At 45.8% G+C, this 13,980-nt stretch overlaps 1 protein-coding gene across 7 annotated transcripts in view; it reads left to right on the top strand.

Annotated features, from left to right (window-relative positions):
* The window catches only part of IMPA2 (inositol monophosphatase 2), a 92,908-nt gene extending 80,901 nt beyond the window's left edge, over positions 1 to 12,007 (top strand). Inside the window, exons 6-10 of one of the 7 annotated variants that reach the window (XR_007519373.1) lie at positions 1,985 to 2,093; positions 3,088 to 3,239; positions 4,367 to 5,821; positions 8,391 to 8,558; positions 9,126 to 12,007. Coding sequence is in view for 5 of the 7 variants with exons in the window: in XM_049901875.1 (XP_049757832.1) it covers positions 1,985 to 2,093; positions 3,088 to 3,385 (407 nt within the window). In the remaining 2 variants the exon portion in view is untranslated. The other 6 variants (XR_007519372.1, XM_049901877.1, XM_049901879.1 and 3 more) reach the window with 6 other exon arrangements.
* The last annotated feature ends 1,973 nt before the right edge of the window (positions 12,008 to 13,980 follow it).

Here is a 13,980-nt window from a genome sequence, read left to right as displayed (position 1 = left end):
GAGACAGTGAGGCAGGAAGTGCTTCCCACTCCCATGTAGGGGACAACTGCAGACGAGCTGACCTTAATGCGGGTAGTCTTCGTATTTATATTTAACGCGGGTAGTCTTCGTATTTTAAACTTAAGGAGGTGTTTTTCCCAAGCACTGAGCCTACATTGCTGTGGCTCACAAATCTACTTAAAAATGCTGGATGACTGCTGAAGGGCCCCCAAACACTGCCCCCTAATCACCCAGCATTCTGTATGACTCCGCCCCTCAGGAAAGCCCACGCCTCTTGCAGCTCCTACTGTTACTACTTTATGCCAAAGTAGAAATTAACACTTGCGAGTTATTACTAATTCTCAATTGCTGTAGGAGTGGATATGTTTAGTACACATTCTAAAGGGGAAAAAAAAAAAATAGGCTTCATACTGTGCTCTGAAGAGAGCAAACCTTGACCTCCAGCATAGGACCCAAAGCCAGGCTATGGGTTAAAAAGAGGTCTTTTTTCCTGGGAAAACACCACCTCCATTTGTGACCAGGTATGATGGGGCTAGGAGGGGTCACCATGGCCAGGTGACTGGATCCTGTGCATTGAGACCTGGAGGGATGACGGTGGCTCTTGGATACCCAGGCCAGTGTCTGAGGGAGGGGGCGGGGGGCTGTCAGCGCCCCTGAGGCAGCATGTGTCAGGTGCCATGTGCCCCAAGACACAGGGTCCGAGGCAGACACAGCTTCCATGCTGGCTGTGTCTACAATGAGTAATTCAGACCTTCTGAGGGCAGGCGGCTTTGGTGTAGAGCCGAGCATTTCTCAGAAAGTGTTTAAAGTATAAAACGAGAACCTCTGATAATAAAAGGAAAGGGGGAAATGGGTGTAGATTCCAACTGAGACAGAAGTCTGGCTCCTAGATGAGAGGGTGGCTTTGGAAGTGCTGACAAGGATCAGGCCCACTGCATGAAATCGTCGATGGAGTCCAGCTTTCCCTCCAATTCGGGGAGTAGCTGCACTTTGCTCCCTGGACGTACTTGGTGCCTGAGCAACAAGACCTGACGAAAACATGGCCTGGACTAAATTTAGCTGTGTTTGGGTGCACCGAAAAGCAAGGACAAACTCTTCCCAGTCCCCTGCAGAGAGAAAGCTAGGCCAGGAGCCCCGTCACACACTCCATCCCAGAGCCAGGCCTTCCGGTGGTGCTCCAGCCAGGAAGTAGCTTACTCTGCAGCGCTGCCTGCTGCTTCCCTGTTGAGAGGCTCCGAAAACCCTTCTTTTATGTTGAGGGGGTTCCTGCTGAAACCTCCCTTTCCAAAGACAACACGATTGAAAAGCCTTTTTATCCACAGGGATAATATTTCCATCCGTGTGATCTTGGCAGTTAGAGAAAGGTTTGTAAAGACAGATTTATTTGGTGAGGCTTTTTTTCCCCTAAATGTTGGATGTTTCCCAGCTTACAGTCATTTTGCTTTTACTTGTGACCGAACGATGGTGAGCTTCCTAAGCTGCCAGATGAAGGACTCCTGAGAAGAGACAACCTAAAAGTCTGCTCCCCCCTGGCACTGTGAAGCAGAGAGCCACTCCCGCGGACGGGGGGCTGCCAGAGTGAGAATGTGACCATCTGTCTGAACCACACCCTTATTTTTTAGCACCGCTATCAGAAAAACCGCATTTATGACATAAACCACCCAAAAGTGATATGTTCTCTGAGAAAGAATAAGGGGCTGGTATTTGAAGTCTGCTTTGGAAACCCTGGTGGTGCAGTGGTTAAGACCTACAGCTGCTAACCAAGAGGTCAGCAGTTCCAATCCACCAGGTGCTCCTTGAAAACCCTGTGGGACAGTTCTGTTCTGTCCTGTAGGGTTGCTATGAGTCAGAATTGACTCGATGGCACCGGGTTTGGGTTTTTCTTTTTTTTTTTTTTTTTTGGTTTTCACGGAAAACCCCAACTATTCAATTAGAACCAATGAGACTTGATTTTTCTGATTATGGGAAATTCTTTCTATTGCAGATCTCTCAAAGGCCTTAGTTTTAACAGAAATCGGTCCCAAACGTGACCCTGCCACCCTGAAGTTGTTCCTGAGTAACATGGAGAGGTTACTCCACGCCAAAGCTCATGGGTATGAACTTTTAATTCCTGGAACACCCTGTCACCAAAGGGAAAAGTGGCAAACACACAATCTTGCTACAAACCCCCAGGGATTTAGAGAGGAAAAGAGCCATACGTGCTATAGGGACAGAGGAGTACATAGCCTCCTACTGTGGCTTCAGATAACACCACGTGACGCATGTACCCCCACCCAGACACCATCTCAGCCCAGGAGCAGTGTAGCCAGGCACTGGGAAGGTGGCAGGAAGACCTTTATACCTTCCCTGTCCATGCTTTGAGAATGCAAGTAGCTGATCTCAGGCCATCCAACCAGTGGATCCCCTGTGTACTTAGAGTCGCTTGAAAATCGACTTGGCTTCAGACAGACCAGGAACCTAATAAGCATTCAGGGAAAATCAACCAAAGTCCAAGTGAGCCCTCTTCATCTTTCATTCTCCGTCTACACCTGTACTGTAACTACTAGCCATGTGAGGCTGTTAAATTAGTTTGTTGTTGTTAGGTGCCATTGGTGTTGTACATAGCAACCTGTATATAACAGAACAAAACACTGCCCGGTCCTGTGCCATCCTCACAGTCTTTGCTGTGTTTGAGCCCATTGTTGCAGCCACTGTGTCAATCTATCTCCTTGGGGGTCTTCCTCTTTTTTCTTTACCCTCTGCTTTACCAAGCATGTTGTCCTTCTCCAGGGACCTGTCTCTCCAGGTAACATGTCCAAGGTACGTGAGACAAAGTCTTGCCATCCTAACTCCATTAAAGTAAAATTTAAAATGTGGTTCTTCCATTGCTGCGTTTAAGTGGCCACATGCAGCTAGAAGCTGTTGCAGCATGGACACATCTGTCTGGCACTTGTCACCAGAGACCCCATGGCTCATAATCAGTGGTGTTCAGAGGAGGGGTGACTGGGGACGAAGTCTGTGCGTGCACTATTTTAGACAAGCCTGACTTGAAGGTGGTCCCCTTTGGGTGCAGACTACTGCTAAGCAGGCTCTCCCACTTTCCTCCAGGGTCCGTGTGATCGGGAGCTCCACCTTGGCCCTCTGTCACCTGGCTGCGGGTGCTGCAGATGCGTACTACCAGTTTGGCCTGCACTGCTGGGACCTGGCTGCCGCCACAGTCATCATTCGTGAAGCCGGTGGGATCGTGATGGACACGTCGGGTGAGTCCTGTTTCAGGTCCTCAGGGCACAGCGGAGCAGACACTAGATCAGCAAAGCCACAAATGCCGTGTCCAGGGCCGCCCTGGCTGACTTTCCCCACTTCCTCAAAGCTTCTGCCAACGAGATACCAAGCAAAGGCACCTTAAACACAGTGGGCCCAGCACTAGACTTCTTCCTTCTCATCTGTCCCTCTGGGTAATAACACACTGCACTTGACACTGAGATAACTTTGGCAGTTTTCAGAGGGCGCACACACATCCACACCTCTTAAGAACCCCAGGAGACAGGCAGGTGTGTGTTCCCCAAGACTGCAGAGCTGTACAGTCGGCGAGTAATGCATGAGAAGAGCATACTGGAGACTGGGTGGTCCTTCTCCATCCCACCCTCTCATAGCTCCGTAGTCCGGAGCTTGTCCGTAGAGACACTATGGCTGTCTTTTAACCTTGGATATGTGCAGTTGGCCTTCCATAATGTGATTTCTGCTTTTTCCTATTTCTCCTTTGAGAGGCCCTAATTGAGCTACCAGAAAGGTATAAAAATGAAGAGGAATCAGCCTTATGTGGCAAGATGACGGGGGCAAGTTTTATGTTAAAAAGGTCAGATGCTGGTTTTCCTCTGTGAGCACAGGCCATGCAGTTACACCTGCCTCGTGGTCCCCAGGGAGAGACAGGCTTTATACTCTACCCCTCCTCCTCCAGTGTGACCCACAGCAGCAGCATTGGGAGGTGGTCAGAAATGCAGAATCTCAGGTCCTGGACAGAGTCTGCATTCTCGTAAGGTCTCCAGGATTCATGTGCACATTAGACTTGGAAAGAACTGTCTCACCCTGCTTGGGTCCAACTGATAACTGGGGTCTGGGTCCCAAGTGCTGAGCTCACATTCTCTGTGCTCCCGGTGAAATTTTGCAGACTCCCTGGTTGGTGTGGCACCTGACTACGATCCAGTGGGGGTAAAGCAATGATGAAAGGCCTAACCCCTCGCTTTGACCTGCTTGCATCTTGACTTTCTAGAGCAGCCTGGTGAGGCACCCAGAGCTTGAGAACGGTTGGGTGAGCTTGTTGTTCGGTGTATGCTCATGTGGTCAGCACTCCAGTGATGCAATGTCTGTCCCCCTCTTTCGTCCTCAGGTGGGCCTCTTGATCTCATGTCTTGCAGAGTGGTTGCTGCAGGCACCCAGGAAATGGCAGTGCTCATAGCTCAGGCCTTACAAACTATTAACTATGGGCGGGACGATGAGAAATGAAAAGGACAGACGACAGAAAGAGCAATGCTGACACAAGGAAGAGCCAGCCTGTCTGGAACACTGAGACTCAAGATGGATCCTCTCCCTTTAACCGCTTGTTCTCAGTGTCAGATGTCTGATGCGTTCCTAACCGCCCCAGAGGGAGATGCTGTGCTAAAGCGTGTGGCTGTCTTTTTAACCCATGGATTGGGTGTGTAGCTGGTTTCTCTCTGTAATCTCACTTGGCCTTTTTCAGGCTAGTACGCGTTCTTCTGTTGGGGCCAAAACCCAACTCTTGTATAGCATCATATTTATAATTCAGTCTTGATATTTCTTTCCAGAATGCAAATCTCAGGTAATAAGGCTTTGGAACTGTTAATAAAGTGGGTTCATTCTCAGGCCCTCCCCTGTGATGCTTTAGAACACAATAAATCAAAGTCGCGGCTCTGCTGATCTGTGTCCCTATGATGCGTGTGTTGCCCATCGGCCCGCAGGTCCGTAGCTAGGCTCACTGGGAAGGTTTGCGTATTTAACCTACAGCGACAGTGTTCCTCTTTCGTTCATGCCTTTGATAGGCACTATGAAAGCTACTTCAGTAATTAGCATGTTAGTATTCAAATTCAAGGTATGGGGCAGACTTCAGAACACCAAATAGCTCAAAAACATATCTCTGAAGGCCATCGTTTTTGTGGTCAGTTCGTGAGGAGAAATTCTAATCAGGATATTAACTGACTTGCCAGGTATCTTTTCTAAAGTTTTGAATTGGGAAAGTCAGTCTTAAGACAGAGGGGAAATTCCAACCCACTTCTGAACTTTTCTGTCATATTCTTGACTTTAACATCACCAACAACAAATGTGGAATATTTAAAAGTGTCCCTGATATTTGCTCTCTGGCCTTGGTGTTCCCCCTGGGTAGCTTTGAGAACCAGGGTCACTTGCCAGCCTAGCTGTGAGCCTTGGCGCGAAGTTTAGTGCACGTGGAGACTAGCTTTTGAAACAGGTGCTTGATAAATGCTTATTGAATCTATGAATATTCTCTTACCCTCTGGGCAGATCTGACCAGCTGAGGTTGGCAGATGTCCCAGTGGACTAGCACCCACCCCTTCCCAGTCTTCATCTGCTTATCTACCACGGAGGACCCTGAGCTGTCTGAGACCGCTTTGAATTGGGCCACATTCTGCCTGGTGTCATTAGTGCCTTAAACTTTTCAAGGACCCTGAAAAAAATTTCTTTCCAAGTGCCTACCTTACTCATGTGTTACTGTTTCTGGAGCCTCTGGAGTCACAGGCAGAGAAGACGTCATCTTCACACTCAGGAGTTTATAGTTCAAGAGTGGAGAACACCAGGACATCGATAGCTGGTATTTTAGTCATTCTTCCAACATATTGGTCATATATATATATATAGTGTATGTGTGTTATGTTCAGATTCATTTGGGACAAAATATGTGAGCACGTAGCTAAGGTTTCCTGAATGAGGTGAGTTTTAGCAGAGATTTTGAAGAATATTAATGACATAGAGTAATGTAAGTGAAAGTTAACTCGGGCTCAGGGGAGTCAGCCCTACAGATGCCTGCTGGGGGAGCAAGCAGGACAGAGTTTAGCAAGCTTTCGAGGTTCAGACTGATAGAGTAACTGACCAAGAGGACACTTTCATATTCATATTAATCAAATGAGATATTTATAAGTATAATTCTCTAAGCTATATAGTTTCATAACTTAATTTACTGGGTTTTCTATAGGAAAAGATTATGATCACTTTTTAGAAATTATTTTTGGTGAGTGTCTGCAAGTCACCTCGTGGTGACAGGCTTTTCTCTGTAGGGGCTGGACTTAGTTGAGGAGACAGTCGAGAACCTGGAAGTGCAGTGTTGAATGCAGGAGAGCTTTGGGAGCTGTAAAGGAGTAGGGTTCTTTTCTATTGGCTTAATAGGGAACCTGGCGGAAGGCTTATGCCTCAACAGGCTTTAGGTACGTGAGGAGTCAGTGCCTTATGCAAAGATGCCAAGGGTAAAAAGGGTGTTATAAATATGTCAGGGCCCATGCTCAGATACAGCGCTCCCACTGTCCTTGCATCCATCATGTCCCTAGTAAATATGCTAAACGTAATGTTTAGTAAAAGTAAGCGAAAACATACCTGCTGTTTCAGCCCTCCAAGCTTCTAAAACATTGTTGTGAGAGTTTAGGAAAATTACTAGGGCTCACGTTGACAGCTTATAACCTGTGCTCTGTGTGGACGGCACTGGAAGAGATCGTCTCTTGACAGTGATAACACTTTTTTGTCATTGTTGAGAATACACACAGCAAAACATACACCAATTCAATAGTTTCTACATGTACAATTCAGTGACATGGATTACATTCTTCAAGTTGTGTAACCGTTTCCACTCTCCTTTTCTGAGGTGTTCTTCCCCCATTAACATAAACTCACTTCCCCCTAAGGTTCCTGTCTAATCTCGAGTTGCTATTGTCAGTTTGATCCCATATGGATAGCTATACAAAGAGCGTAATGCTCACGGCAGACATTTTTTTACTAGTTAAAGCTAAACTATTGTTTGATTTTAAGAAGACTTCAGGGGATATTTTTGGCTTAAGGTTTAAAGATTATCTCAGGGCAGTAGTTCCAGGGGCTCATCCAACTTTTCATGGCTCCAGGAAGTCTGGGGTCCGTGAGAATTTGAAATTCTCTTCTACATTTTTTTCCCTTTGATCAGTATTCTGCTATGGAATCTCTGATCAAAATGTTCAATAGTGGCAGCCAGGCACCATCCAGTTTTTCTGGTCTCATGGCAAAGGAGGCAGTTGTTCATAGAGGCAATTAGCCACATTCCATATCCTCCCCCTATTCCTGACTCTCCCTCCTGTGTTGCTCCAGGTGAATAGAGACCAATTGTTGTGCCTTGGATGGCCACTTTCAAGCTTTTAAGACCCCAGACACTATGCAACCAACTTATGCTTATTGAGTACTGAGTTTCAGTTTATGGTGATAGAAAAATCTCATTGATTAAGGATTGCACAGCCAATTAATGTAATTGCTGTCAATAAGTTGTACACTTGTAGAAAATTGAATTGGCAAAAGTTGTGTAATAGATGTATTTACAACGACAAAAAAAAAAAGATTTGCTCAGAGGCTGCTTATGTACAACCAAACACTTCATGGGATCTGGTTTCTTGGTTTAGAGATTTAGGGCCGTGGTTTCATAGGACATCCCAGTTAACTGGCCTAATAACGTGTTTAATGCTTCTGTTCTACCTCCTAGGTTGTTGTGTGGTGATAACACTTTTAAAAACCTTTTTTTTCCTAAATACCTGTCTCATGATCTGTAGGCTGTATGTACACCTACCCATAGATGGTCTTTACTGCCTTGCATCAACCCACATATACCAGTGAGGATGCCACTAAAATGAAGTGTCAGGGAACCTTCCTCTAAACCTACATGCATTGGTAGGAAAAAGAGAGAAACAAAGAAAAACAATACCAAAATATTAAAATAAAATTTATGTCATTTTCAACGTAAATAAATATCTTAGGCATACTTTGGGACATTGAAAACATTGATGTGGATTATTGAGCATAAATGTTTAATGCTTAAAGATTCAGAAGAAAATGTATAGAAGGATGGAAAGAGTACTGGACAGGGATCGGGAATTCTGGTTCTGAGTTCACGTCTTGGTTCTCTTTTAATTAGCTCTGTGACCTTGGGCAAATCGTTGAAGGAACCCCAGGTCCCCAAATGGTACCTGTAAGAGATCTCCAGGGCTCTTTCCAGACTCAGTTACTATCAGCCTGTGAACCAAGTAAATAAATGCCATGCCTTACTGAGGACACTGGCAGGAAGAGAGAAGAGTGTGTGTGTTTTCCAGCTGTGATAATCAGAAAATAAATTGTGTTTTTAATTAACTCTGAGTTTTTTGCATATCTTCCTATAGGTTCACTTTAGAGTGAGAACTGTGCTTTAGCATGTCCTGTTATAGTTTTGTCCTTGAAGAAAGAGAGCATCCTCAGTGTCAGACAGACAGCTGTTCTGGGCCCTGCCACCATGGGACCGAGCACCCCGGGTTCCCCATGCACCTAACTGATGACTTCCCAGAGCACAAGTACGGTAATCTCTGAGGAGACGGGTGCATATTTCTTTGCTGGAAATAGTTTGATAGGTCATTTTACTGCTTTGTTAGCATTAATTTTGTTTAACGGGGCTTTTCAGTAAATGCGATTAGATTATTTTAATGAGTTTAAAATGTGTGCTGAAGTTTTACCAAATTGTTTATCATCCTTTTAGGCTTAGACATATAAGTTTTTTTCTCTCACAGAACATATATAACCCTTCTGAGTATATATGCAGATACATAAGAAGTTCCTCAAATTCTTTGATATGTACTTCTGAGGGTAACACCCATTAATCATATAATGTCTTTTACTTCCTAAATGTTTTATGGTGTTTTTTCAAAGAAATAGCTCCCCCCCAGGACAAGTCTCTCAGAGTCCTAAGGAGAGCAGAGGACCGTGGAGAACATGGCTTCAACATGGCCTGAGCTACAGTGCCCATAGACATGCCTGCTCCACACGTGTTTGCGCTTACCACGTTTGTTCATTCACTCAGTTGCTGAGAGTCAGAAGCTGACTTCGGTAAGCTTTTGGCATGAGCATGATCATTGCCCCCTCAGGCCCCATCAGGACCGGGGAACCAGAGAGAACCTCTGGAGGATGGAATGTGCCTGAGACCCTGCAGCACTGATGTCTGACCCTTGACCCCAGCCCAGAGGAAGGCTCAGCACGGAAGACCCTTCTGCAGCGCATCTACTTTTGTGGGTTTCAAGGTCAACAAATCTGGGCTCACCATGTCATTTTGACTTCCTTACAAAATAATGTTCACCTGCGGAAACACTGGTGGCGTAGTGGTTAAGTGCAACAGCTGCTAACCAAGAGGCTGGCAGTTCAAATCCTCCAGGCACTCCTTGGAAACTCTGTGGGTCAGTTCTACTCTGCCCTATAGGGTCACTATGAGTTGGAATCGACTTGATGGCAGTGGGTTTAATCTTTGGTAGGGCACTTCCCAAAATGCTTTACTTTTGCCCTAGTTTTTCCCTTTATCAAAACAGTTTTACTCAAAGCATCTTGTGGATGAAAGCTGTCATAATGTTTTAGTGCCTTAATTATCTAACTTCAGATGATATGTAAAACATTTGTCCTGGCATGTCACTAAATGTCACTATCCAAACAGACCAGGAATCAGGAAACTTGGATTCTGGTCCCAGTTTCACCTATGGTAGCTGTGTGACCTTGAAAATCACATGACCTCTCTGTCTTCAGTAAAATGTGTAAATTGCCCCACTGTGGTAGTTAAGGTTGTCTGTAGACTTGGCTGAGCCATGATTCTCAGCAGTTTGGCAGTTACATAATGATGTAGTCATCCTCTGTGATGTGATCTGATGTGATCAGCCAGCCAGTTGTAAGGGGTGTTTCCTTGGGAGTGTGGCCTGCATCTAATATATATATACATATAGACGTTCTGGCAAAGCTTGCTTGCTTACTCTGGATCCTGCACCTGGCTCGTCATCTTCTGACTTCCAGTTCTTGGGACTTGAGCCAGCTGCCTGCCATATTGTCTGTCAGTCTTGGGTTCGTCAGCCTCTGCAGCTGAGTCAGGAGAAGCCTCCGGCCTGACACCTGACCTACAGACTTAGGACTTGCTAGCTTTTACAACCACACGAGCCATTTCCTTGTATACAACATGTATATATACATATATACACATATGCATACATTTATATATATGCTTCACTGGTTTTGCTTCTCCAGAGAACCCTGCCTAAGACACTTCCTACCTCATAGGGATGGTATGAGGATGTTGTGGGACAGCATATGTCAAAGTGTCAAATGCTATGAAATATTGAGTGAGATTTTTTACAATTAAATATTATCCCAGAGTAAAAAGGATCACAGTATCTTTCAAAACCAGATGGGATTGTCTAGCTATTGGAGAAAACTAGAAATATTTAGTATGTCAAGTTGCACCACACTTAGACTGGCTCTGCCTGATTTATTAAACCACTTACAATCTGTTCTGTAATTACTCTGCATCCATGAATTTGGGCAGTCTCAGAAAATACCTTCTGTAGCTTTCCTCAATTATAAAGCGTGCAGCACACTTTAATCTTTGTGCTTTTTGTGTGTGTGTGTGAAGCCAAGGTATAGGCAGAGCAGACTGTTAAAAGCATAAGCAAAGAACTAAATCAGTGGCTTGAACGCATAGATGCTTTCCAGGAGCATCGGGACATTTGAACCAATGCTTTGGGTCCACAGCAGGTGGTGGGAAACATGGGGCTGTGGACCTGGCACACCTATGTTTGGTGAGCTTGAGCTACCAATGGAGCCTTTCTGGGCCTCTCTGGAAAGTTGACTAAAGTGAGCTCCTCCCAGGATCACAAAGAGTAAATGGACTCGTGTGTGCACTTGGTGGCATCAAACAGAAGGGCCAGAAAGCAGGAGCCAAAACCAAGCATCAGAGTTGAGGGCTTCTCTCCTGGCTGCTTCCGACGCCTGTCTTCCTGGGCTCCATCAGGCTTCCCAATTTCAGTCCCACAAATGACTTCACCTTCCTGTGAGTGAAGACTTCGGGGTGGAGTGAAATTAAATCATCTTGTAAAGGCCCCTTGTAAAGAGATGTTAGAAGGCAAAAACCTGAACATCCATATGTTTATGTATGGAGTCAGCCAAGTGCCTGGGCCAGATTCACCAAAAGCATAGGCGAGCCATGGAGTTTCCTGTTTTTAAACTGGGCCTGTCATCTCAAGCATCACTGAGTCACAACACACACACACACACACGCCATTCCAGCCCTACAAATTTTGTGAACAAAAACTGAGTGAAAGAGGGAAGGATGACAAAGCCAAAGATGAGGACCTAGTGTATAAAAAGAGAAGGATTGTTACAAGAGATCCAAAATCAGGAGGAGTTCCAAAGCCAGGAAGGCAGGGTTTAAACTCCCACAGAGTCCATGGAAGCCAGTGAGAGGCAGGGTCCCCAGCACTAAGCTGACTAGAGAGGCCCCAAGAATCTCAAGTTCAGAGGAAGAGGATGGGGGAGGAGGTCAAAATGTGGATGACAAGAGGGAAATGACTCTGGCCACTGAGGGTGGCAAGATTTGTAGGTGTGACTCAGAGTATACGTACATGTTCACATGCAGGAGGCAAACAACTTCCTAGAATGTGTCATTTTACTTAGGCCTCTTGGAATGCAGAGATTTCTGCTTGTGACTTCATATATTCCCATCTTAACATAAATATTTATAAAAAGACAGTCCTTGTCCTCAAGAAATCCACCAGAGCCTGAAGGTCCCCAGCACCCCGTGGGTGCCTGGCTCATGGTAGTTTCACTGGAGACAAGCTGAGGCTTCTCAAGAGCCAGGAGGCCCCGACGAGAGGTGGGTCAATGACAAGGAAGTGCTGAAGTGCTGGGCTTCCTGGAGGCGGTGGTAACGAATCTGAGCTTTGAATGGTGAGTAGGGGTTAGGTAAAGAATCAGGTGGAGTCAGGGAGGACTGCGTGGCTGGGTGGGGTGGGGAGGGTAGTGTTATTGTGGTGGAGGAGATGATCAAGGACACTGGGGGCCTTGTGCACTAAGCAAAACAGTCGAAATTCATCCTGAAAACATTTGAAAAATACTTTTGTCTCACTAGTATGTGTCAACATCTGATGTTGAGCTGGTTACGTAAAATTTTAAGTGAGAAGCAAGGGAGCTCTCAGGTGCAATGTGATTCCATGAGACAATTAGTCTCATCGCTCATCATTCATAGTAGGGCTGCCCTCTCTTGGATTGAATGACCTGATACATCTATCCATAAACTAAGTTTGGAGCTTTAGCAGTGTCTCCTGGGGGCCTCCTGAACTGAACAATGGATCTCAGAGGTTGGGGGGCCCCTTAGGAATCACCTGGTCCAACTTTCTTCACGAGGTGAATGACCTGACCCCCAACCTCCAGTCCCAACAGTGGTACCAGCTCAAGCCGTCACCAGCCTTTTGGTAGATTACAAATGTGCCTGACATTCTTAGCACTAGAAAATGAAAACATTGATAATTACTTCAGTCAACCTTCTGGGGAGGAAGAAGACCATGAATTGCTCAGGTCAAATGGGTGTGAAATCTCACAACCACCTCTTGGGAACACTGTCCGTGGATTAGGAACTTTGCCCAACTCAGCAGAGGGCGTACCCTCCTCCCACCTACCTCAGGATGGCCTCATTGCTCACAATAGCATCAGCCAAGGGCACAACCAATGCCAGGACCAGGTTCACCAAAACCACCTTGAAAAGGTTCAAGATGATGAAAAGCTCTTTTGTTCTTGTGTCCTCCCTGCCACTGTTTTGGGTTGATGCCTCCGATTGCTGCGTACCTTGTGTTTCCTGGTCATGAAGCTTTGGTTCTCCACATCTCAGCACAGAATGTCAGTGAGGGTGCCCAATCCTCCGCCCTTGAAATGGTGGTAGCTTCTCATTCTTCCCACACTTTGATTTGGGGGACTAGTAATATTTTTTATAAGTACATTCAACTTTTTCTATCCCCATACACACCTCTATCTTTAGAGGTAACTCGTGTCTACAGCACCTGTGTCTCTGGGTGCTGCATCATGAGCTGGTCTACTTGTTGGTTTTCCCCTTCAGATGCTTAATTCCCTCTGGACTGCTAAGGCAGCTTCCATTGTCCATCTGCTTTCCAGTTTCCACAGTAGGGTTGTATTTCTTGTCAGCTGCCATATCTTTTGAGATACAAAAGAGAGACAAGGAACACAGGAAGCTGAGCTATCTCAGTCTCAAAAGGTATGGTCATGACTTCTGGGGTTTCAAAGGGTGGAGCCATGGCCTCTGGTGTTTCTAAAGGTGGAGTCAACACTCGGACTAGGAGAATGGTGCACCTACAGCCAAGGGAAAAGAGTTGCTGTCCCAGTGGCTCTGGAAGGTGAAGCTGAAGCCCAGGGCCAAGGGCCCTCCACTCAGAATCTGAAGTGTGGCCAATACCTAGAGTCTGGAGGGCAGGGCCATTGTGTAAATTGTCTCAGAGAACAGAGAATTATTTTCAAAGCTTTGATGGCTAATGTGTTCTGCTGACTTGCTTGGTGCCTGTTATCCCTTCTTTCCTTTCAGTTTCCCTGTTTGTAATGGAAATGCCTAGCTTGTGCCTGTTCTGCCACTGTACCTTTGGAAGCAGATATCTTGTATTCTACATTTCACAGGTGAAGAGGAATTTTTGGATCTGGACTTGGAGTTAAGACTTTTGCTACGATATGATAGGATGAATATGTTTTGCATGTTGCAAGGATGTGATTTTGGGGGTGCCAAAGGGTGGAATGTTGTGGATTGAATTGTGTCCCACAAAAATGTGTATCAATTTGGCTGGGCCATGTTTCCCGGTATTGTGTGATTGTCCACCATTTTGCTATCTGACGTGATCTTCCTATGTGTCGTAGATCTTGTCTCTGTGATGTTAATGAAGGGGGACGGGCAGCAGTTGTGTTGATGAGGCA

The sequence above is a fragment of the Elephas maximus genome, chromosome 11 (assembly GCF_024166365.1).
Source record: "Elephas maximus indicus isolate mEleMax1 chromosome 11, mEleMax1 primary haplotype, whole genome shotgun sequence".
NCBI lineage: Eukaryota > Metazoa > Chordata > Mammalia > Proboscidea > Elephantidae > Elephas > Elephas maximus.
Note: the sequence above shows the minus strand (reverse complement) of the source record. Positions and strands in the feature narration are given on the sequence as shown.